Source organism: Notamacropus eugenii, chromosome 4 (assembly GCF_028372415.1).
Source record: "Notamacropus eugenii isolate mMacEug1 chromosome 4, mMacEug1.pri_v2, whole genome shotgun sequence".
Lineage (NCBI taxonomy): Eukaryota > Metazoa > Chordata > Mammalia > Diprotodontia > Macropodidae > Notamacropus > Notamacropus eugenii.
In genome coordinates, this window is record NC_092875.1 from 111,901,810 (window position 1) to 111,928,559 (window position 26,750).

Here is a 26,750-nt window from a genome sequence, read left to right on the forward strand (position 1 = left end):
AGACCTAAAAGTTAAGGCTTCTGTGTCCAAAACTTCCAAAATAAATATGCAATGGTCTCAGGCCATGGAAGAGCTCAAAAAGGATTTTGAAAATCAAGTAAGAGATGTGGAGGAAAAATTGGGAAGAGAAATGAGAGCAATGCAAGAAAATCATGAAAAATGAGTCAACAGCTTGCTAAAGGAAGCCAAAAAACAAAAAATGCTGAAGAAAATAACACTTTTAAAAATAGGCTAACTCAAATGGCAAAAAGAGATCCAAAAAGCCAATGAGGATAAGAATGGTCTAAAAAGCAGAATTAACCAAATGGAAAAGGAGGTTTATAAACTCACTGAAGAAAATTGTTCTTTAAAAATGAGAATGGAGGAGATGGAAGCTAATGACTTTATGAGAAACCAAAAAATTACAAAACAAAACCAAAAGAATGAAAAAAATAGAAGACAATGTGAAATATCTCATTGGAAAAACAACTGACCTGGAAAATAGATCCAGGAGAGAGAATTTAAAAATTATGGGATACCTGAAAGCCACGATCAAAAAAAGAGCCTTGGTATCATCTTTCATGAAATTATCAAGGAAAACTGCCTTGATATTCTAGAACCAGAGGGCAAAATAATATTGAAAGAATCCACCAATCACCTCCTGAAAGGGATCCAAAAAGAGAAACTCCTAGGAACATAGTAGCCAAATTCCAGAGTTCCCAGGTCAAGGAGAAAATATTGCAAGCAACTAGAAAGAAACAATTTGAGTATTATGGAAATGCAATCAGGATAAAACAAGGTCTAGCAGCTTCTACATTAAAGGATCAAAGGGCATGGAATAGGATATTCCAGAAGTCAAAGGAACTAGGACTAAAACCAAGAATCACCTACCCAGCAAAACTGAGTATAATACTTCAGGGGAAAAAATGGTCTTTCAATGAAATACAGGACTTTCAAGCATTCTTGATGAAAAGACCAGAGCTGAAAAAGAAAATTTGACCTTCAAACACAACAATCAAGAGAAGCATGAAAAGGTAAACAGCAAAGAGAAATCATAAGGGACTTTCTAAAGTTGAACTGTTTACATTCCTACATGGAAAGATAATATTTGTAACTCTTAAGACTTTTCTCAGTATTTGGGTAGTTGGAGGATTATACACACATACACACACACGTATAAGGAATAAGAATAAGAAGGAATGATATCTAAAAAATAAATTAAAGGGGTGAAAGAGGAATATACTGGGAGGAGAAAGAAATGGAATGGGACAAATTATTTCTTATAAAAGAGACAAGAAAAAGCTTTTTCAATGGAGGAGAAAAGGGAGGAGGTGAGAGGGAAAAAGTGAAGCTGACTCCCTTCACATTTGAATTAAGGAGGGAATAACATGCTCACTCAATTTGGTATGAAAATCTATCTTATACTAGAGGAAAGTAGGGGAGAAAGGCACAAGTGGGATGGCAGGAATGATAGAAGGGAGGGCAAATGGGAGGAGGGAGTAATTAGAAGTAAACACTTTTGGCGAGGGACAAGATCAAAAAAGAGAATAGAATAAATGGGGGGCAGGATAGGATGGAGGGAAATATAGTTAGTCATACACAGTATGACTATTGTAGAAGTCTTTTGCAAAACTACACATATATAGCCTGTATTGAATTACTTGCCTTCTCAGTGGGGATGGCTGGGGAGGGAGGAAGGGAGAGAAGTTGGAACTCAGAGTTTTAGGAACAAATGTTGAGGATTGTTTTTGCATACAACTGGGAAATAAGAAATACAGGTAATGGGGGTATAGAAATCTATCCTGCCCTACAAGAAAAGAGTGAAGATGGGGATAAGGGAAGGGAGGGGTGTGATAGAAGGGAGGGCATATTGAAGGAAGGGGTAATCTGAATGCAAGTCATTGTGGAGTGTGAGAGGGGAGAGACGGGGAGAAAATTTAGAACTCAAAATTTTGTGGAAATGAATGTTGAAAACTAAAAATAAATAAATAAACATTTAAAAATATGGCCACATATGCAAAAAAAAAAAAAAAAAACCTGTTGTAGTCTCAAACTGTGTTAAAAAGAAGCTAGGGGAGGTGATAATTCTGTTGTGTTTTGCTCTGATTTGACCATATTCTGAGTATTATGTTTAGTCCTGGGATCCATATTTTAGGGAGGGTATTGATAAACTGAAGAAAGTCAAGTGGAGAACAGCCAGCATGGTCATGTGTCTCAAAGGGATGCCTTTGAAGATTGACTGAAGGAACCAGGGATATTGACCCTGAAAGAAAAAAGGATTAGAAGGAGAGTTGTTTTTCTTTTTTTTGAAGGACAGCCCTTCAAAATCCCTTCAGGGGAAGCAGAAGCAGAGCAAATGGTGGAAGTTTCAGACAGATTTAGTGTGATGTGTCTAAATGTGGAACTGACTGTTTTGGGAAGTGGTGAGTTCCCTGTCATTGGAGGCTTACATGCTCTTGTTTGATATTTTGTAGGATACAGATTGAGATAAATGGTCTTCAGTGTCCTTTCTAATTTTGAACTTCTTTCATTTTATGAAAGAAAATCACCGCTTTTTTCATGAGTAACATGTTGACTTGTTTAACCTAAGCAAGCCCAGTTAGTAGCACTTTGCAAATGGAAATTGGCATGAGAAGTTATTCTGTGTTACTCTGCATACGTGTTTATGTGTCTGTATTTCTTTGTATATTTATGTGTCCCAGATATTCCAGTAGGTCTGTCCTCATCAGCTACAATGGTAGTAACCTTTGGAATTTATTGGGAAAGGGCTGAACCTGATGGGGTTTAGGAGAGAAAAAAATTGTTATCTGAAAGGGAATTATCTCTGTATATTCCTTAAGAAAATCAAATAGCAACTAAGAAACAAAATTTAATTCAAAGCTGAAATATTTGTAGTAGAATTGTTGACTGATATCACTGATGTACAGTAGAAAGAGGATGAGACTGAGTAGGAATCACCAGTTCTGCCTCCAATTACCTATGTGTATGGATAACTTTGGTCATCCATCAAATGAAATGCTTTCTCCCTAAAGGTCCCCCTCCAGATCTACTTATCATTTACATTGTGCTCTCACAGTGTAAATCTTGCCTCATTTAATGGTTGCTTAGACTAAATGATCTCTGATGTTCTTTTTTATGCCTGCCATTGCACATTTTAAGATCTCCAACTCTAACATTTAATCTTATTTTTTGTTCTGTGAAAGGTGATGTGTTAAGGGGAAATAATAGTAGATTTGAAGTCAAGAGAGAATTGGGTTCAAATCTTGCCAATGACAAGAATTAGTTGGGCAACCATTGGTGCAAATCAGTTCAATTCTCTGTGCCAGCTGGCCTCTTTATTCCTGGAATTTCTCAGGGAGCCCTGGGTCAACTGGAGATCCAGCACCTTTGTCTGGGCTTCTTTGCTTCAGACACATCCCCAGGATTCTGCATCTTTCCCAGATCCAGACTACCACACTGGCACCTTTGTTACAAAGGGAGCCTTTTTAGGGAGCCCTTACTCAACTTTGGATCCAAGGTTTCTTTCTTTGGCTTCTTTCTTTACCCTAGGACATTCTCCAGTGTTTCAAAGGTCTTTTCCCAATCAGACCTACCTCAGATTACCAGATTCTGCCTCCTATCAGGACTATCCCCAAAGGCCATACCTTCACCAGTTCCTTGCCAGCTGTAAGGTGGTTTTCCTGGGCTTCATAGGAGTCAATATTTCTACCTGCTATAACATTGGAGCTTGAAGGAGGGTCTTGAACAATCTAATTACCTGCTTCCCTCAATGGACCTCTTTTCACTTACTGATATTAAACCTGGACTTATTCCTTAATGAATAACATACATTTACTGCCTCATATTCTACCCACCCAGTAATTCTGAACTATTCCCCTCCCTGTAATTATCTCATTTCCACTCTTCACTGCTTGTTCCCTTATTCCCATCCACCTCAATCTAACTCTCCCCAAATGTCCCACTCCAGATCTTTCTGCCCCTTATTCTGTGTTCACTGGAATCCTGATCCATAGTTTAGTTAACACATTTAAACATTTTCTTTTCTCATTCTCTGAATTTTCTGTCATTCATTGAGACATGAATCCCTCTTGATAACACTGCACCCCTGGACACCATTTCCAGCACTATTTATACTTTTACTCATTCGTATTCTCTCTTCCCCCACCCTCCACAACAGTGATGGTGGAGGAATCAGGATACTCCTTGCCTTCCATTGCCACTTCCAAACTATCCACTACTACCACTATCACTTCATCATCTCTTCTCCTTTAAGGATCATTCAATCCATTTGTATCACCTAATTAAGATTCTGCTAGATGTCATCTACTGCCCATGCCCCCAAACTCTCCTTCCTTCTTCATGGAGTTCAGTGCCTGTATCACAACCATTCTCTCCACCCTAACTCCTGCCCTCATACTAGAATTCCACGTACTGGTTGATATCCCCTCAAACACAACTCTCCATTTCCCCAGTCTGCTCACTTCCCATGGCATCCTCCTTCATTCCATTGCAGCTACACACAGATATGGTTGTACCCTTAACCTTACCACCTACTCCCAGTCACTCAGTCTCACAACCTCAGTGTCATCCTTAACTCCTCACTCATAATCATCCCACATATCTTATGTGTCATTTAATCTTGTCATTGTACCATCACATTTCTCATACATCCCCTTCTCACTACTTATACAGCTGCTACCATGGTATGGTTTCTCCTTACTGCATGCATGATCTATTGCAATAGCCTTCTGGTTTGTCTACTTTCTTCAGTTATTTCCCCATTTCATTCCCTCTTCTTCTCAGTTGCCAAAGTAATCTTGCTAAACTTCAAGTCTGAACACATCACCCCTATCATCCCCACCCCTATCCCCACACATTCTCAGTAAACTCAAATGGCATCTTATTGCCTTCAGAATCAACTCTTTCTTGACTTTTAAATTCCTCTTAAGGAGTCATAATCTAAATCCTTTCTACCTTTCCAGCTTTCTTACACTCTACTCATCTCCATGTACTCTATAATCCAGTGACACTTGCTTTCTTGCTGTTTCTTGAACTTAACATTCAGTTTTCTACTCCATGCATTTTTTACTGGCTTTCCTCAAGCTTCAAATGCTGTCCCTCTTCATCTTGACCTCCTATCTTTTCTGGATTCCTTCAAGACTCAGTTTACCTCCTGCCTTCTTCTAGAGGCATTTATTGATTCTCCCTAATGCTAGTACCTCCCTTCTGAGATTATCTTCCACTTATCCAGTGTATATATTATTTGTATATGATTGTTTTCATGTCTTCTCTCCCACTATAATGTGAATTTCTTCAAGGAAGGAACTGTTTTTTGCCTTTGTATCCCTAGAGCTTGGCACAATGCCTGGAATATAGTAAGCACCTAATAAAATGCTTATTAATTGACTAGCTGCTTTGATTTCCTCATCAGTTGAAATGATCATAATAATACTTATAGGAAGTACTTCATGGGGTTGTTTTGAAGGTCAAATAAAAAATATGTAAAGACATTTGTAAATTATTGTTAGCATTCTCTAAAACAACCCTGTGAGGTAGGTACTAAAGCATTGTTAGTCTCCAACAGATTTTATAGCTGGAACTGCCTCTAGTCAACTGCCTCATTTTATGGATGAGAAGATTGCATATCCAGAGAAGTAATTTGTCTAGAGAAGGTCACAGGGTAATAAGTGGCATAGTCAGGTCTTTGGATCCAGGTGTTTTGACTCCAAGTCAAGAGTGCCTTCTACTCTATGTCTTAGTAGGTGAAGTCATCCACTAAGACAACAGTTCTCAAGATTTAGGGCCTCTTTACACTCTTAAAAATTAATTAAGGACTCTGAAGAGCTTTTCTTTATGTCAATTATATCTATCAATTTTTTACCAAATTAGAAATTAAAACTGATAACTTTAAAAATACTTATTCATTTAAAAATAACAATAAATCTATTATGTGTTAATAATATAAGTAATACATAATTTTTATGAAAAATAACTATTTTTCCCAAAAAAAATTCATGAAAAGGATAGTATTGTTTTTACATATTTGCACAAATCTCTTTACTGTCTGGATTAATAGAAGACAGTTGGATTCTCATATCTTCTTTTGCATTCTTCTGTTGTGATATATTGTTTTAGTTGAAATATACTGAGGAAATCTGGTCTGACAGATATGTGGTAGGAAAAGGGAGGAGTCTTCATGTTATTATAAAAATAATTTTCACCTTGTGGACCCTTTGAAAGATTCTCTAGGGCTCAGGGAGTTCTCAGAGCATGCTTTGAAAACCACTGTACTAAGCAATGAAGGATGGAAATTGTACCCACACTAATGTAATTATGCATCCTCAAAGTATTATTTTATCAAGGGGGCCCATGTTATCTCAAGTGTCTTGTTGAGAATCATGTTATACATAGATTGTTCTCTTGCAGAGGTAGTGTGGTATGTTGGAATGAGCAATGAAATGAGAATTTGAAGAACTAGATCAGAATCAAGCTCAACTATATAGCTGTCACTCAGAAGGATACAAAAGTATCACTCAGAAGGATACAAAAGTATCACTCAGAAGGATACAAAAGTATCACTCTGAAGGATACAAAAGTATATTAGAACAGGGATTCTTTTTTTTTTCCTGCTACACTTACTGTATTTTATTATCTTATTTTTCCCCAATTATATGTGAAAGCAGTTTTTAAAATTTGTTATTTATTGTTTTGAGTTCCAAATTCTATCCCTTCCTGACTCTCCTCTCCTCTCCCTGAGACAGTAAGCAATCTGATATAGATTATATATGCACAATCATGTAAAACATACTTCTACATTAGTAATGTTGTGGAAGAAAACTTGAACAACAAAAAAAGAAAGAAAAGAAGGAAGGAAGGAAGGAAGGAAGGAAGGAAGGAAGGAAGGAAGGAAGGAAGGAAGGAAGGAAGGAAGGAAAGCCACATGCTTCAGTCTGCATTCAGACTCCATCAGTTTTTTCTCTGGAAGCAAACTACATTTTTAATCATGAGGCCTTTGGGATTATCTTAGATCATTGTACTGCTGAGAATAGCTAAATCATTCAAAGTTGTTCATCATACAGTGTTGATGTTACTGTGTACAATGTTTTCCTGGTTCTTCTCACTTCACTCTGCATCAGTTCACGTATGCCTTTCCAGGTTTTTCTGAAATCCACCTGCTTGTCATTTCTTATAGGACAATAATATTCCATTACAATCATATACCACAACTTGTTCAGCCATTCCTCAATTGATGGACATCCCCTAAGTTTCCAATTCTTAGCTATCACAAAAAGAGCTGCTATAAATACTTTTATGCAAATTGGTTTTTTTCCCTTTTCAAAAAATCTTTTTGGGGGACTTTCAGTGCCAAGATGACAGAATGAGGAAGGAGTCCTCTGAAGCCCTCCCAAACTCCCTTCCAAACAATTAGAAAACAACTTCAGAATTAATCTAGGAGCTGTGAAACAGCTTACCAGCCCAGGGAGAAAAGTCTATGTCACTGAGGTGGGACAGGAATGAAATGCAAAAGCATCAACAGCCCCCATTGCCAGCTTCACAGCAGGGGGCCCGCAGCAAGGTTCTAAGCCTGGGGCAATCTGTCAGTGAGACCCCATTCTCCTGCCCACCAACAGACCCCTAGGCAAGTGAGGAGTCTGAGCAGCACAGCAAGGTCCCACCCCCAGCTGAAGCCTTGGCCATCTTGCTGACCAGAAGGGAAGCCCTGCCCCAGGGCTGACCAACAGCTAAAGCCTGCCCCTGGGGCCTGTCAACAGAGAGACCTTGTTTCCATGGCAACCCAGCAACAGGGTTCCCCCACTTGGGTAGATCAGCACAAGATTTCTCCTCCAGGGCCTGTTAGTTGAGAGGTCCTGTTTCCTTAGCAAGCCCTCAAAAAGGCCCCACCCTTGGGGCAGACCAGCACTAAGATCCATCCCCCAGGGCCAGCCACCAGAGAGAGTGTTAAAATAGCAACCCCCCAGAAAGACTCCACACCCAGGGGAGGCCAACAGGGAGACCCCCAACCCCCAGCACAATCCAGAAGGGTAGTCTACCTGCCAGTGAAAGCAAACAGCTGAGCTCTGAACTCCAGTGAAAAGGAGCAGTAAGATCCTGAGTCCCAGTACAAAAAGCTTGGGACAGTGCAGGACTTGAGGTCAGTTCTCACATAAAAACACTGTCACAGAAAGGCAGAAAAAATGAGGGAAAAAAAGTTGACTATAGAAAAGGTTTCTGTTGTGATAGGGAGGATCAATGCTTAAACTTAGAGGACAATAATGTGACAGTGGTAACATGTGAAACCTCAAAGAAAAATGCAATTTGGTTTCAGGCCCCATAAGAATTCCTAGAAGTGCTTGAAAAAGATTTTAAAAAACAAGTTAGAAAAGAAGGCAAATTGGCAAAAGACATGAGAGTCATGTAAGAGAATCATGAAAAAAGAGTCAATAGCATGAGAAAAAATATACAATAATTTAATAAGGAAAATAACTCCCTAAAAAATAGAATTCACCAAATGGAAAAGGAAGTACAAAAGCTCACTGGAAAAAAATTCCTTAAAAATTAGAATTGATTAAGTGGAAGCTAATGAGTCTATGAGACATGGAAGATTGAAGAAAATGGTGAAATTTCTCATAGGAAAAACAGTTGACCTAGAAAATAGATCTGGGAGAGATAACATAAGAATTACTAGATTCCCTGAATTCTCTTTAAAATAACTGTAGACAGTATAAAATATTTGGGAGTCTACATGCCAAGACAAACTCAAGAACTATAGGAACACAACTATAAAATACTTTTTACACAAAGAAAGTCAGATCTAAAGAATTGGAAAAAAATATTCCTTGCTCATAAGTTGGCTGAGCCAATGTAATAAAAATGTCAACTTAACTTAAATTAATCTATTTATTCGGTAGCATACCAAAGCATCAACAAATTATTTTATAGAGATAGAAAAAATAACAAAATTCATCTAGAAGAACAAAAATTCAGGGATATTAAGGGAATCAATAAAAAATGCACACAAAAAAAGATAGTCTGTAGCAGATCTCAGACTGTATTATAAGGCAGTATTTTTTTTAAATCTGGTACTGGCTAAGAAATAAGAGTGGTGGATCAGTGGAATGGATTAGGTACAAATTACATTATAGTAAATTACCATAATATATGATAAACCCAAAGATCCAATCTTTTGTAACAAAAACTCATTATTTGACAAAAACTACTGGGAAAACTGGAAAACAGTATGGTAGAAATTAGATATACACCAACATCTCACACCATATACCAAGATAAGGTGAAAATGGGTGCACAATTTACACATGAAGGGTAATACCATAAGCAAATTAAGAAAATATGATATAGTTTTTCTGTCAAATTTATGGATAAGGGAAGATAAGGACCAAAGAACATGTAGAGAACATTACAAAATCTAAAATAGATAATTTTGATTATATAAAATTAAAAAGGTTTTGCACAAACAAAACCAATGCAATTGAAATTATAAGGAAAGCAGAAAACTGGAAAGAATATTTTATAAATATCTCTGATAAAGGCTGCATTTCTCAAATATGTAGAGAATTAGATCTAATTCGTAAGAACAAAAATCATATAAACAGACATTTTTCAGACCAAGAAATCAAAGCTATCTATAGTTCTATGAAAATATTCTCTAAATCACTATTGGTTAGAGAAATGCAAGTTAAAACAACTCTGAGGTACCACCCCGCATCTATCAGATTGACTAATCAGACAAAAAAGGAAAATGTTGGGTGTCAGAGGGGATGTGGGAAAACTGGGACACTAATAAATTATTGCACTGATCCACCCATTCTGCAGAACAATTGGGAACTATGCCCAAAGGGCTATACACTCTTTGATCCAGCAATATCTTTCCTGGGTCTGTATCTCAAAGAGATTATAAAAAAGGGAAAAGGATCTATTTGTATAATAATATTTATATCAACTCTTTGTGTGATGGCTAAGAATGGGAAATCAAAGGGATTCCTCATCAATTGGAGAATGACTAAACAAGCTGTGGTATATGATTATAATGGAATGTCATTGTACTATAAGAAATGATAAGCAGAATGATTTCAGAAAAATCTGAAAAGACTTACATGAACCAATGTATAGGGAAGTGAGCAGAAATAGGAGAATGTGCATGATAAAAGCAATGTTGTTCAATAAAGAAATGTAAATGATTTAGCTATTCTGAGAAATGCAATCCTAAGGACAATGAATCCAAGACAATTCCAAAGAACTCATGATAAAGCATACCATTTGCCTCCAGCAAAAGAACTGATATTGTTTGAATACAGACTGAAATAAGCTACTTTTCACTTTCTTTTTTCTTTTTCTTTTTCTTGCACAAAATGACTTATATGTAAATGTTATACATAATTGCACCTGTATAACCTATATCTGATAGTTTACCATCTAAGGGAGTGGGGAGGAGAAAGAGGGCAGTAGGGATAGAATCTGGAACTCAAAACTTTAAGTAAAAAATTTTTAAAAAAAATCTCTTTGGGATAAAGAGATATTGCTGGATCAAAGGTTACATGCACAGTTTTATAGCCCTTTGGGCATAGTATCAAATTGCTCTCCAGAATGGTTGGATCACTTCACAACTCTACCCACAATGCCTTAGTGTTCCAGTTTTCCCATATCCCCTCCAACATATATCACTTTTCTTTTCTGTCATGTTAGCCAATCCGATAGGTGTGAGGTGGTATCTCAGAGTTGTTTTAATTTGCATTTCTTTAATCAATACTCTTTTAAAAAATTTTTAAATGGCAATTTTTATTTTTCTCATCCCCCCAATTAATAGTATTTTATTTTTTCCAATTATGTGTAAAGATAGTTTTCAATATTCATTTTTTATAAGATTTTGAGTTCCAAATTTTTCTCCCTTTCCCTATTCCCTTCCTAATATGTCAAGGAATCTGATATAGGTACAATGTACATGTATGATCATGTTAACCATATTTCCACATAAGTTATGTTGTGAAAGAAGAATCAGAACAAAAGGGAAAAACCATGAGAAAACAAAAATAAGTGAAAATAGTATGCTTTGATCTGCATTCAGACTCAATAGTTCTTTCAGGGGATGTGGATAGCATTTTCCATCATGAGTCTTTTAGAATTGTCTTAGATCATTGTATTGCTGAGAAAAGCTAAGTCTATCAAAGTTGGTCATCTCACAGTTTTGCTGTTATTGTGTACAATGTTCCACTGGTTGTGCTCACTTCACTTAGCATCAGTTCATGTAAGTTTCCAGGTTTTTCTGAAATCTTCCTGTTCATCATTTCTTATAGTACAGTAGTATTCCATTACATTCATATACCACAATTTATTCAGCCATTCTCCAATGGATGGGCATTCTCTCAATTTTCAATTCTTAGCCACCACCGAAAGAGCTGATGTAAATACTTTTGTACAAATAGGTCCTTTTCTCTTTTTTGTATTTTCTTTGGGATATAAACCTAGTAGCAGTATTACTGGACTAAAGGGTATGCATAGTTTTTTAGCCCTTTGGGCATAGTTCCAAATTGCACTCCAGAATGGTTGTATCAGTTCACAACTGCACCAACAATGCATTAGTATTCCAATTTTCCCACAAAGTCTCCAACATTTATCATTTTCTTTTCTGTCATATTACCAATCTGATAGGTGTGATGTGTGCAGTACCTCAGAGCTGTTTTAATTTGCATTTCTCTAGTCATTAGTGATTTAGAGGATATTTTCATACCACTATTTTCATAGCACTATCAATAGCATTGATTTCTTCTTCTGAAAATTGTCTGTTCATATCATTTGACCATTTATCAATTGGGAAATAACTTGCATTTTTATAAATGTGATGTAGTTCTTTATGTATTTGAGAAATGAGGCCTTTATCAGAGATACTTGCTATAAAAAACATTTCCCAAAATTTTCTGCTTTCCTTCCAGTTTTGTTTGCATTTTTTGTGAAAAACCTTTAAATTTCATGTAATCAAAATTATCCATTTTACATCTAGTAATCCTCTTTATCTCTTGTTTGGTCCTAAATTCTTCCCTTATGCATAGATCTGAGAGGTAAACTAATGCTCTCCTAATTTGCTTATGGTATCATCCTTTATGTCTAAATCATGAACTCATTTTCACCTTATCTTGGTATACAGTGTGAGATATTAGTCCATATCTAGTTTCTGCCATAGTGTTTTCCAATTTTCCCAGCAGTTTTTGCAAATAATGAGTTTTTGTCCCCAAAGCTTGGATCTTTGAGTTATAAAGCACTAGATCACTGTGGTTGTTTACTACAATGTATTGTGTACTTAATCTCTTCCAGTGATCTACCACTCAATTTCTTAGCATCAGGTTGCTTTGAAAATTACTGCTTTATAATATATTTTGAGATGTGTTACAGCTAGACCACCTTCTTTAATATTTTTTCATTGATTCCCTTTATATTCTTGAGCCTTGGTTCCTCCAGATGAATTTTGTTATTAGTTTTTTCTAATTCTATAAAACAATTTTTGATAGTTTTATTGTTATAGTACTGAATAAGTAGATTAATTTTGGTAGAATTGTCATTTTTATTATATTGGTAGGGCAAGGATTCTTAACCATTTTTGTGTCATGGATCCCTTTAGCAGTCTGGTGAAACCCATACACCCCTTATCAAAATGATGTTTGAAAATTATTGAATTGCAGTAGCTGCATGGTACAATGGATATAATATTGGACCAGTAGTAAGGAAGACTTGAATTCAAATGTGACCCTGGATACTCACTAGCAGGGTAACTCTGGGCAAGTGGCTTAACCAGTACCTGCCTCAGCTTCCTCATCTGCAAAATGAGGATAATAGTGACACCTTGCTCCCAGGTTTGTTATAAGGATCAAATGAAGTAATATTTATTAAACCCCTTAAAAGAGCTGTTTGCTATTTTTATTATTTTAACTAACTGAAGAAATTTTGATTTTGAGGTAAAAATACATGAAAATAAACATGTAATTTTTTTCCTCATCCCAAGTTCATGTCCCAAAAATCTCATGGACCCTTAGTTCAGAACCCGTGATTTAGAGGCTGGACGCAAGGAGGAGTAATCCTGGAATATGGTGATACTCTTAGACTAACTAGTATGGTTTCCATAAGAATGAAGGGGAAAGTGATATTTCAAAGGAAAGACTGCCAGGACTTGGTGACTGGATCATAAGATTAGATAACCATACATTTAGAGAAACAGGGAATAAAAGAAAAAGATGAGTGAAACATTTCTTTTGGATTCCTACTATAATTTGCAGAAAATTGTTTGGATCAGAGCAGCCACTTGCTAGATAATGTTGATTGATGAATTGTCTAGGAAGGCAGTCCATTTCTTTCTCTAAAAAGAAGTTGAGATTTGCAAAGGTTAGTGAGTGAACACTTTACATGCAGCAAATGGATGACCTCTCTCCTAGCACTTTGAGCTAGAAGGGCGTTCAGGGACCGTAGTCTAAACTCTCATTTTATAGATGAGGAAACTAAGACTCAAGGAGGATGAAGTCATGTAACTAATAAGTAACATTTCTTGGTTTCAAATCCTGTTCTCTTCTGGCTTCAAGTTCTATGTTTTTCCTTCTCACAACATTCTTTCCTATGCTTCTTTCTCCCTGTGATATAAAACCTTTAACAAATTAATATTTTCAATTGACTCACCAAAAATTTTGGAGGAATCTATTTTAGATTCTTTTAGCCTCAGTGTCCTTTTCCATAAACAAAATCTAGTACTGATGGATGTTTCTGGAGCAGGGAATGACGTGATCAGACCTGTCTCTTAGGAGTTCTTTGCAATGGAGGTTTATCAATAAGCCAGGTGCTTTGGCACTCAGCCATTCAGACAACTTTTCCTTGGATCAGTTTCCATTTTGTAAAATCCTGTGGAGGTGGAGATTTCATGTTGTCCTTGAAATATTAGTTTGGATTTATGGTGATGCTGCTGTGTTTTTCCTCAACCTAAGCTCTAGAAAGACCCAAGGTAACTAACGTCATTGCCAAGGGGCAGTGCTATGAAGGAGTTTAATTTGAGTAAGGTCTATCCACCATCCTTCTGGTGCAGGTCTTCTTCACCCCAGGCAGTCAGTGAATAAGCATTAAGTGTGTAAGAAGTGCCAGGCACTGTGCTAAGCAGGGGGGGAGGATTTACACACAAAAAGACAAAAGATAGTCCCTGTCCTTGAGAAGTTCACAATCTCATGGGAGAGACTATGAGCAAACAAATATGTACAAACAAGCTACATGCTGGATAAATAGTGAATAACTAAGAGGGAGAAGGCATTAAAATTCAGAGAGGTTGGGAAAGGCTTCCTATAGTAGATGAGATTTTAGCTGAGACTTAAAGGAAGCCCAGGAAACCCATCACTCAACTATTACAAAAGCTTTCTGATTGATCTCCCTACCACAAATCTCCCCACATCATACCCTATTCCATCCTTTGCTGAACTGCCAAAGTTTTCTTGCTAAAGAGTAGATCTGATCTATTCCCCCATATATCCCCATATGCCCCTTTAGTAAACTCTGGATCTTCCTATTACCTCTGGAAGCAAATATAAAATCTTCTCTTTGGCTTTTAAAGTCTTTCATAACGTGACTGTTTCCCAGCTTCCCATTTTTCTTACACTTTACTTCCTCTATGTACTCTATGATCCAGTCATATTGGCCTCCCATGCTTTGTTCCCCATGCTCTCCTCCTCTCCTTTGGCTCCTGGCTTCCAAAGTTTCCTTAAAGTTTCAGCCAGATACCACTTTCCTCAAAAAATTGGTCTCCCATAATGATAGTGCCCTCCCTCTAAGATACTTCCAATAACCCCTGTATAGATGGTGTATGCTTGTAGTTGTTTGAAAGTTGTCTCCCCTATTAAAACATGAACTCTTTGAACAAATACTTTCTTTGTATTCTTAGCAATTAGTAGAGTGATTGGTACATAATAAATGCTTTTTGACTAAGACATTTTCTTAGGAAGTTGTTGGTAGGTTTACATTAGATGCAACCACCTGTTGCGCCCATTTGGGGGATAAAGATCAAACATGGCAGTCATTCAGTTTTCTGATTAATAGTCAATATAGGTTCCCTTGAAAGACATTAATTTATACTATCAAAGTTGAGTAGATTCTGCATGTGAATATAATGGAATTCCTAGTGTTCAGTAGGAAATGACAAATATGAAGAATTCAAAGAATCCTGCATGACTTGCATGTATTGATTCAGAGTGAAGTTCGAAGAACCTGGAAAACAATAGACGATGACTACTGCAGTGATAACAAACAGTACGGAAAGGTGGTTGAGTCCTGATTAATTGGAAACACTCATCTGAATTCCAGAAAATGGCCAATGAAATACAATTTTGTCTTCTTCTTAGTAGAGTGATGGGATATTATAGGTACAGAATGTTGTATACATGGTTGAAAATAGTCTCTTGGTTTTGCTATTTTCTTTATAACAAGGGAGGATTCATTTATATTTGGTGACATATTAGCAAATAGTAGTGATGTAAATCCAAAAGTCATTCATTAAAAAAAGTAAGAAAAAATAAAGTTTGGCAATTCTGTATTTCCCAGGAAACACTACTCACATTCACGAGAGCTACAACCATAGAGATAGTGATTAGTTTGTTAGTTAAAATTAAAGTAACTATGTATTGGAATGTGCATAGGCCTAGGAGTTAGGGGACCTGTTGTCTATTCCTCACTCTGCCCACCTAGTAACTATGATTTGTAGATAAGTAACTTCCCTTTTCTGAGTCTTAGTTTTCTTACCTGGGTAATGTGAGCAGGGTTTACCTTGGCCTGTGATGTAGTTTTCTAGCACAATTTTTAGTCCTTATAGTGGAGAAGTAAGAGAACTTGCATTCACTGGAGGAAAACTTGGGATGTCAGAATCTTGTGGGACCCATGAAATTGCATCTAGAGTTGTAAACGTGAAAAAACATATGGAAATAAGCAGACAGAACCACATGAAAAGGGGAGGTCTTGTGCATTTTGGGGGCTGCTGTAGTGGAGAGCTGAGAATGAGCTGGCTGATGTCATGTGGGATATAGTGTACTAAGCAGGAGATGCTGAGGCTTCAACCTACACTAGGCACACCTAGACTTTGGCAATGAGGAGGACAGGAACCCAAAAGATAGCCTCCATGTAGCTGCTATTGTAAACCTAGATCCGAGTCAAGGAAAATCCAGATCTAGAGATCTCTGTGCAGGGCATAGAAAGCATACTGAAAGGATCCAGGGAAAGGATTAACTCTTTCCTTACCACCTCTGCCCCTGTTTGGGAGGCATAGTTTTTTACATCTTTTGAATAAGTTTTCCTTGGATGTTTTCTCCCATCTACTGTATAAAGAACCATAAGAAAATGCACCTATTTGTGTCTGATGCATCAAGATTTGGCTGTATGACACAGCACTCTTTTATTTACAATGTTTTTAAATTTTAATTAAATTCTTACTATTTGATTTGTGGCTCTTACATTGTCTAAGTAATGTTGAGGCAATGAGGTAGGTTATGATTTATATAAATTGATTATTCCAAATAGTTCACACTGAATCGGAGAAAACTTCAGAGCTGGGATCTGAGTGTGAGTCTTGTTCCATTTTTAAAAGAAAGGGGTTGAACTAGTTCAGGGGTACTTGACTTTCTGTCATGGATCTCTTTGGTAGTTCGGTGAATTTGAAAGTCCTTTTTTCAGAATAATATTTTTCAAATGATAAAATAAAATAGATAGTATTAGAAAGAAAATCAGTTATTGAAATATCATGATCACAATATTTAGAAAAAAAAGATTCATGGGCTCCAACTTAAGGATCTCTGGTAGTGCATTGTATTAGAGTATTGGATTTGCAGTCAGGAAAACTTGAGTTAAAACCTGCCTCAAACACTTATTGTGACCCTGAGCATACGTAACCTCTCAGCCTGAATTTCCTCATCTGTAAAGGTTTTTTTGAGGATTCAATGAGATAATACTTGTAAATCATTTTGCAAACCTTAGTTTCTATGATGCTAGTTATAATCACAATTTTTTGTTATTTGATAATCTCCGAAGTCCCTCCTAGTTCTAATGTTCTGTTTCTGTTAGGTGAACAACTGTAATGCTCTTCCTTTAGTCTTGCTCCCCATCATTCCCCATATCCAATCAGTTATCAGCTTTGTCAGTTCTACCTCCACAATCTCTGTCATATTCCTACCCTTCTCTCCACTCACATGGCCACTACCTTAGTTCAGATACTCAGTGCTTCTCATTTGAACTTTCTCAGTAGCTTTCTAGCAATTCTCTCTTCCTCCAATCTATCCTCCATACAACTGCCAAATTGCCCTTCTTAAAATATAGATCAGACCTTGTCACTTCCTCTACTTGAAGTATTTCCTAAGCCTTTCCTGAGAGAGACTAAAATGAAGCAGTTCAGTTATAGGATTAGAACTCCTTTGGTCATAAGAAGTTTACATTCTATCAGAGGAAACATATAAATATACACAACACACATATATTGTCATTTAGGGATTAGGAAAGTCTATTGTCTCTGACTACTTCTCCTGAGGATCTTTCTCCAGTAGTGATGATGGAATTGTGGGGCTCTCCATACCCTTGGGTCCAATACGTGACTGAGTTGGGTCAGGGTTGGGTGTATGGGCTGAGAATGCTTCCTGAAGAAAGTGGGACTCAAGCTGGGCCTTGAAGGTCAGCCATGCGATAGACAGAGAGGAAGATTGGGAACAAAATTTAAACAAATATTCTATTTCCTGTGAGTCTAAAATTTTCCTAGATGTCCACACACAGTTCACACTGAACAGGAAAGCTGTGCATAGGTACTTTAGGGGAATTTAGTTTGGGTGGGGGTGGGGTGGGGTGGATGAGATTGCTTATAACTATAACCAGCTGCAGATGATTCATCATTTCATAATATAGTCTTTAAAAAATATCCAAAATTCAGAAAACCATTTTATTGACTAGTAAATGCAAAGGACATTTTTTGGATTAAAATCACACTGTATATTAAATCATTGGTATCCATTATACCCATGTACTATGTATAGGAGTTATTGTTGTATTGTCAGGGAATTACTACAGAAACTTCATCTGTATGATATATAGTAAATATTATTTATTGTGATGGATTCCTGTGGACTTTTGCAGGTTAGCTGCTTAAAATCTTTCATCACTCATGACAGTGTAAAAAGTACTATTATCATCTTAAGACAAAAAAAGGGAGGGAGGTACAATCTAGAAGAGTTCTACAGGGAGAAACATGGGCATTTTCACATGAGATAATGTAATGCTTATTTTAACTGTATAACAGTTCATGAAAGTGTAACTTGTCTTTCAAAAAATTACTTGTTATGTGCTTATTATGTGTAAAATACTGTGTCTTTGGGAGATACAAGGATAAATGACTCAAAGCTGTCTTCTGAGGCTTAACAACCATTTGTTAGGCATGTTGTACCTTTTTGAGCTTGTAAACCTGCCCTAAGCTTAGATATATCTTAAAATAATAGTGGCACTGGGCATGGTGACATTGGTAAAGGTGGTGCCCACCTGAAATCCCTGCTACTGAGGAGGCTGAGGGATGGATGGAGTACTTGAGCTCAGGAATTTGAGCTGTAGTAGGGCTAAAGCTTCTCTGGGGTCCACAGTAGATCTGGCACCAATAGGCTGAGTCCCTAGGTGTGGCATGGGGGTGGCTACCAAGCTGCCTAAGGAGAGGTGAACTGGCCTAAGTTCAAGCTGGAGCAGGTCAAAAGCTCTCCTTGCTAATTGGTGGTTGGGCTGGACCTATGAGTGACCTCTATACTTCCAGACAAAGGAAGATTAAGCAAAACAAGAACAACCCCCTGACTGTTGTGGCATGGGATGAAGCTATGTGACTATATGGAAGTCCTATATAAAGTGAATTTCATAGAGGCAGTGTCCTATGGGCAAAAACATGGGATTTAAGTCAGAAGACCCAAGTTCCAGTTCACCTTTCATTACTTATCAGCACTGTGTCCTAGAAAAATAATCTTATCTGTAAAAAAGAAACTTATCTGTGAAATGGGGATAAAGTTGAAGCTTTATTTAGCAAGTGAAAGTTTCTTGAGCATTTTACATACCTTATCACTCCTGAATCTAACACTAACCCTCTGAGGTAGGGTCCTACTGGTATTATTATCCCCATTTTACAGACTGGGAAACAGTAACCCAGAAAGGCAAATGACTTGTCTTATGGTCACACTGCTGGTAATATCAGAGGCAAAATGTGAACCTGGGTCTTCTTGATTTTCGATCAAACACTCTTATCTGCTATGCCACATTGTCTTCTATGATAATACTTGCACTTTTTCTGCTTCACAAGGTTCTGAGGCATACGTGAGATAATGTTAAGCTCATTTGAAGTGCATAATACTTCTTAGAAATGTAAGTCACCTTTCAAAAAAACACTTGTTACAGGTTACTGTGTATAAAGTCCTGTGTCTTTGGAAGATATGAGAATAAATGATTCAAAGCCAGTTTTTGAGGTTGGGTGACCACTTGTTAGACATGTTACACAGGGAATTCATGCTCCAGGTAAAGGATAGACTTCATGACTTCTTGAGTCTCTTCCACCTCTGATGTTCCTCAAGAAATTCCTGCCCTCAAAGAGCTTATAATATAGTGTAAGAAATATATACAAATTAGTACAATGCAAAATAGAATATGAAAAGGAAGGAATGGATAGATTTCTGGCTTTGGCTTCCTGCACACCAGAGTTCTGATCTCCCTGCTGGCTCTGTGATCTCGTGTGATAGAGGCTGACTCACCTAACTTCCTGAGAGTGGGTTATGAGGTTCACAGAATTAAAGAACTTGCCAGTCAAAGGGGTCCTTAGCAGCCATTAGTGTAGCCCATTCATAAAAAGAATGTACCAGACAAAGAGTTGCCCATCCTTAGCTTATAGATGTCCAAAGAAGTAGAACCAACCAACTCTCTAGATAGCACATTCATCTTTTGGATAGCTCTAATTGTTGGAAGTTTTGCCTTAAGTCAAGGCTAATTTGGTCTCTCTAACTACCACCCACTCACTTCCAGTTCTGTCCTCTGTGGGTAAAGAGTGCAACATTAATACCTCCTTCAACTCTTAGCCCTTCAAATATTTGAAGATAGCTATCTCATCCCCCAGAGTCCTCTCTTCTCTAGGTTAAACATGCCCAGTTCCTTCAACCAATATACCATAATATGTGCAAAGAGTTTTGTAAACTTTTAAGTACTATGTAAGTGTCAATGATTAATTCTTGGGAGAGGTATAAACAAAGATACACAGAGAGGAGAGATGATTTCTGGTTGAGATTGGATAATGCTTCATGGACATGGTAGGATTTGACTTTTAAGATGATCAGAATTATAACAGAGAGAAAAAGGAGGCATTCCAGGAGCTGGGAACCGAGTACACAGAGATAAGGATGCAGGAGAGGACAGAATGATAGTCCAAGGTTTTCTATCTTGCCAGAAAAATAAATGGAGGATTAAGGAGAGAATGACTGAAGTAGGCCTTATGCTGTGACCAAGGATCATGAAGGTAGAATCCAATAACTCTAGCAACTAGAACTGGAAAAGGTGGTTCTTTGCCATGTTCTCCCCCTCCCCCATTCATTGTTTTTATTTTTACACCTCATCCCCCCAAAATGGCCTTGCTGAAATCCTTTCCTCATGTAGTATTTTTCATCCCAGGCTTCCATAGCTCTGTACAAATAGCAATTAGTTAAGCATTGGTATTTATTTGCAAATTAATTAAACTCCTTTCCGTGTTACAGAGCTGCTGCTCTGGAATATACCTGGCTGTTTTTATAGGTCGGTTTCTGCTACAAGGGAAACCCCTGTGCTTTAGCCTGTCCTGGGTGTCTTTGAGTAGGCACACACCTGCAAGTGTCTGTTGATGTTGCTAGTGTGCTCTGAGACAGGGGTTCTAAACTGAAGTCTGGAAAAGTTAATGACTTGCAAAATGCCACCTAAGGTAGCACTGGCAATAGAACCCAAGAATAACTCCCAAGCTCATGTGAGCTGCGCAAGGCTTGCTTCTGGCTAATGCACCAGCTACAATTTCATAGGATCACAGTACTTGAAGAGACCTTGCAGCTTGGGTTTGAGTTGTCTGTATCAAGCTGCGAAGTCTAGAGTCTAATTATTTGTTTCAGATTCCTTCACAGCTACTCTGTTATTGTTGGAGGATTCCTAGACTAAGAGCTCTGGTTACCAAATTAAAAATGCCACGTGGACTAAAAAAGCTGAAGAACTAGCTTGGTGTAGTAGATAATAGTGCTGGACTTGGAATCAGGAAGCTCTGGATTCAAATTCTGCCTTTAAGATTTGCAAATTTAGTGACCCTTTCCTTTATGTGCTTCAGGCATGTCTTTGGAACTTACCTACTGACTCACAGGCAGTTGGATCTGAGTTGGCAGAGACATTTTCCTACAAGGCTGAAATCACAGATCATTCCTGTTGCCTAGAAAGGTTCTTCTATCTGATGACAAGTGACTTTTGTTACTTTTCCTTTCTGATGTAGGTAACTTTCTGATGGTGACGGCTGAGACATGAGATCTTCAGCCTCAAGGCTTTCAAGTTTTTCTTCCAGAGATTCATTATGGAATCGGTAAGCCATAATATAAACATTTTTAGACCCAGAAGCTGTATGGCATAGTCAATACAATGGACTTGGAATTAGCAGATCTGGGTTCAAGTCCAGGTCAGACCAGTTAAGAGTTTGTGACCTTGGTCAAGTCACTTCAATGGGAATCATCCCGGAGGAGGGGGAAATTGTAAGGAAGGGGGCGGGGAGGGGTGGGTATGTATTGTGAGGTTTATAATCTCTTTCCTCTCTAGCATACAGTGAATTAGCAGGTCCTTCCATTCTGTCCCAATAATATCCATCACTTCTGCCCTCCAGGTTCTTGTGGCTACATCCCCAGTTCAGAACCTCATGGCCTCTCACTTTATCCTATTCTAATAAAACCCTAATTGGTCTTTGCTTCCAGCCCCTTCCCTCTCCAATCCATCTTTCACACAGGTGCCAAATTAATATTCCTAGAACCCCAGTCTTGATCCATGTTTAAGGAAGCTTCAGTGGGCCCCTCTTGTCCTTCTGATAAAATACACACCTCTGTACTTGGCATTTAAAGTTCTTCACAGTCTGGCTCCAATTTGTTTTTCCAGACTTATTTCCTGTTGCCCTCCTTTAAACATTCTTCATTCTGGTCAAATTCACACACAATATTCCATCTTCCACCTTGTTTGTCCTTCATGTCTGGAATGTTCTCCCTCCTCACTTCTGCCTGTTAGCATGGGTAGCTTTCTTCAAGACTCAACTTCATGCCATTTCCTGCAGAAAGTCTTTCCTCATCTCTCTTGTTGATGAACCTCTTCCTACCTCCCCCCCACCATATTGCTTTGTATTTACAGTCAATCCTTAACCTTTGAGGGTACAATATTCCTAGAAAAATGTGCAAAAGTAAAAAATGTGACTATTGATACGTTGAACCTATGGGAAAGAGGGAATAAGGTTCCTACCACCACCACCACTCATCTTTTGTTAGAGATTACTGAAAATACACTTTTCTGCATGCAATTCTTTATAACAACATTAATTCCAATAATATGCACTTTTCCTAACACAGTATTCATGAAATAACCCATAAAATACTGGGAAGGGGAGTAGTAATGCTGGACTGAACACGAAGGGGGAGGGGCAGGGACAGTGATGTCTGAAGGACACTGAGGTAAAAGAAAAAGGGAAAGGGCCAATCTGCTAATAATCTCCCTTTAGATTCTGACTTTAAACTATTCCCTGATGAAAAGCACTTGCCTCTGTCTGAGCTCCCCACAGGCAGGATGCTTACTTGGCCTTCCTAATGCCATCAGGGGCTGGGGTAACCATGGTCTTATTTACCCACAAAGGTAGCCCATTTTCATTTTGTCAGTTTGCTCCTTGTGCACTTGAGAGATTACTTGAACACTTTCTGGAGTGGATTCATAAACGCTTTTATGAATACTTTCCTCATTTTTGCAGATAAAAACTCAGCCTGTGCGTAGCCCTGAATGCAAAAGTGAAAATGAGGTTACCACTAAAATCACTCAAATGCTTGAAGGCACAATAGTTAAATATGCTGATGTTGAGGATGGACTGTACTTTGTAAATATTTTGCATTTGCTTTTGTAGGAGGGTGTTGTTTCTCTGGCCCCTTCCACTCCCATTCAGTGAACTACAAATTCCTGGAGGGCAGGGACTATTTTCTGCTGGTTTATTTGTTTGTTTGTTTTGGTCTCTTCCCAGTGGCTGGCAGAAATGCCTGCTACCTCGTTGATAAAGAAATGTATATTGAACTACATCGAATTGAATCAGAAGAGAGAACATGTGTGAGAGAATTAGAAAACCATAATGCACTGTATAAGAATACATTATTTTTCATTGAAGCACCCACATGGTGGGACATTTACTGAAAAATCTTGGAGGACGTTCCAAATAAAATATGAAATCTTGTTGTTAACATGAGTGAGTAATGACACGTAACATTTGTATAGCCTTTGTATATTCCAAAGTTCCTTCATATATATTATCTTGTTTGATCTGTCCCAACAATACTATGAGTTAGGTAATTCAGGTACTATATCCCTATTTTACAGATGGGACAACCGAGTCTCAGAAAGGTAATGTGACAAGCAAGGCTATGAATATGTGTGCTTTCAATGCAGATTTTTTTTATCACTTTGAAATTAATGAAATATAGTTTATCTACAGAGGATGGTCCACAGAATTGTTCCACAATCCTTTTCAGAGGTGGAAATGTTTAAGATAGATAAACAGTGCATGTGTTATGGAAAGAATGAAATAAACATTTGTTCATTACCTACTATGTACCAGGCACTGTGGTGTGTTTTACAAATATTATATCATTTGAGATTCACAGTAACTCTGGGAGTTAGGTGCTCTTATCTCCTATTTTATAGTTGAGGAAACTGAGGCAGAGGTTAAGTGACTTGTCCAGGGTCACACAGCAAATGTTTGCAATTGGATTTGAACTCATATCTTTCTGACCCTAGGCCTAGCCCTTTAGCTACCGACCCTCCTATTAAGTGCCTATTAAGTACTTACTATCTATCAGGCATCGTGTTAAGTACTGGGAAGTATGAAATACAAGCAAACAGACAAGCCTACCCTCAAAACACTTACATTCTATTATGGTAAGACTATACATAAAAAAGAACTAGGTGGAATAGGGAAATAGAAGTTTTGTCTCAGACAACATAAGCAGACCATTCACCTATCAGAGTCCTGGGTGATTTCTGGGGTAGAGTACAAATTGATGATAGCCAAGAGAAGGGATGAAGGGATGAAGTGGCATAATTTGGAGCTATTGGCCAGGGAGTGACACTTGGTTTTGGGCTAAGTAAGCTAAAAACTTACCTAGGACCTATGTATTTGACCTCACACCAACAAATCCCCATACCCCCCATCCTAGAGGGCAACAACAGGTCTTCCATTTGCCACTCTTTTTGTGGGACAAGCTAGATTTTCTTCACTCTATTAAAAAAAAAATATATCTGTCAGTCTTGATTCTGCCATGTATTTTTTTAAAAATCACAGAAGGATTAATAACATGCAGTTTATGTTTTAAAGTATATAAAATACTTTCTTCACAACAGCTGAGTGTAGGTAATGCAGGTATTTTGTTCTCATTTCACAGCTGGGGAAACTGAGTTCTAGACTTGTCCATAATAGCATAGTACTAAGTGATAGCTCTGGAAATCAAACCAACAACCTTTAATTTTCCCCCCAAAATTCTTACCACTCTATCATGCAGCCTCATTTTTTACTTTTGGCAAATCATTTCACTTCTCTGGAACTTGGTTTTCCTATCTAAAGGAGTTGGACTAGATATCTCTAAGGTCCCATCCAATTCTAAAGTTCTCTACTTTTATTTCTCTCTCAAGGTTTGTGTTACCCCAGCCCCCATTTTATAACTCACAACATTAGCCAGGCCATGTTTTAAACCTACTTAGCTAAGAGAAGGAGCTGTTAATATCTCTGGGGAGTGGGTAGAGCTATTTCATAGAAATATAAATATACTCATTTAACTTTGAAAATACACACTACTTCAGGGCAGTCTGCAAGACATCTGTAGCACTTCTGGGAAATGCCTGGATTTTGAAGATGTGGGGCTTATTCCTTCCACTTTTTTGCACAACGAATGGACTCCAGCAGCCCATAGCTGCTTCAGGGAGCACTTGTTTACCCGATATGGGACATGTGGGTGTTCCAGTACCATTGTTTAAAAAAACCTATCCTTTTTAGGAGTAACGGTAATAATAATAACAATTATGTTAGTATGTTATGTTAGTTATGTTAGTTCTAGAGACCTTTTCCATGCATTACTTCATTCTGTCATTATAACAACTCTGTGAGTTGGTGGCTTCAGAGAGGTGAAGACTTTGGATATGGTCACACACTTGCAGAGTTGGCACTAAAATCCATGTTTCCTAACACAAGCCTATCTTTCTTCCTCTATAACATATAGAATAATTTCCTTAGATGCAGCTAGGTGGGTCAGTGGCCAGACTGCTGGATCTAGAGTCAGGAAGCCCCCAAGTTCCAATCTGACCTCAGACACTTACTAGCTGTGTGACACTGGGCAAGGCATTTAACTTCTGCCTCAGTTTCCTCACCTATAAAATAGCATCTACCTTCTAGGGTTGCTATGAATCTTAAATGAGATGATATTTATAAAGCACTTAGCATAGTGCCTGACACATTTTTGTTGTTTTTTGTCAGTTGGTCATGTCTGACCCTTTATGACCCCATTTGGGGTTTTCTTGGCAAAGATACTGGAGTGATTTGCCATTTCCTTCTCCAACTCATGTTACAAATGAGGAAACTGAGGCAAACAGGGTTAAGTGACTTGCCCAGGGTCACCCAGCTAGAAAAGTGTCTGAGGCCAGATTTGAACTTACGAAAATGACTCTTCCTGACTCTGGGCCCAGCACTCTCTCCACTCTACCACCAGCTTCTCGGGCCACCCTACTTGCCTATAGGTCACAGAGTTAGTAAGTGTATGAGGCTGGATTTGAACTCATTTCTTCTTGACTCCAGACCCAGAATTCCATCCACTATGCCACCTAGCTTCTCCCTACCTTCCTGTACTGCCTATTTTTTAGGAAAAGAAATAAATTCTAGTTTCCTTGCTTATAAGAAATAAAATGACCTGAATTCAAAACCCCTGCACAACCCTTATTGTTCTAACTGTGTGACCCTGGCCATGTCTCTTAATTTCCCTAAATCTCAGGCAACTATCTGTGACTTCAAGTCATAGATAGGTTGTGAGGGAGTTCCCACCCTGATGAAATAATTTATTCTGATGTACTGACATATCTTCAACATTATGTTAGAGATGTGTATATTGGTGGAGGGAGTGACACTGGGTGGTTTTTTTTAGGGGGGGGGAATAAATAGCATTGGCCTTGTCTTCAACGATTGAAGTCTCTTCAAATGATTGGGATCAAAGCTAATTTATTTTTAAAGATTTTAAAGAAAGGAATTGTTTTAAACCTACTTAGCCAAGAGATGGGTTTGTTTGATCTAATATGGTTAGCCTTTCAAGCTATTCAGAACACCTTGATGAATTCAAATTTGGTCCTCCCTTTGAGAAATGAATGCTTACTCATTTTGGAGATGATACCTGCTCTTTTTGTTGTCACATTTCATAAAATAAGAAACTATTTGAGCTAGAAGGGACCCTTGAGTCATAGCATGGTCTAGTGCAGGGTTG

At 37.9% G+C, this 26,750-nt stretch overlaps 1 protein-coding gene across 4 annotated transcripts in view; it reads left to right on the forward strand.

Moving 5' to 3' along the window:
• Positions 1–26,750, forward strand: part of ASAP1 (ArfGAP with SH3 domain, ankyrin repeat and PH domain 1) — a 483,861-nt gene that overhangs the window by 25,333 nt on the left and 431,778 nt on the right. For all 4 annotated transcript variants that reach the window (XM_072603062.1, XM_072603061.1, XM_072603063.1 and 1 more), the window contains exon 2: positions 21,497–21,583. In XM_072603062.1, the coding sequence (XP_072459163.1) occupies positions 21,525–21,583 (59 nt within the window). In that variant the 5' untranslated portion in view covers positions 21,497–21,524. The remainder of the gene's footprint in view (positions 1–21,496; positions 21,584–26,750) is intronic.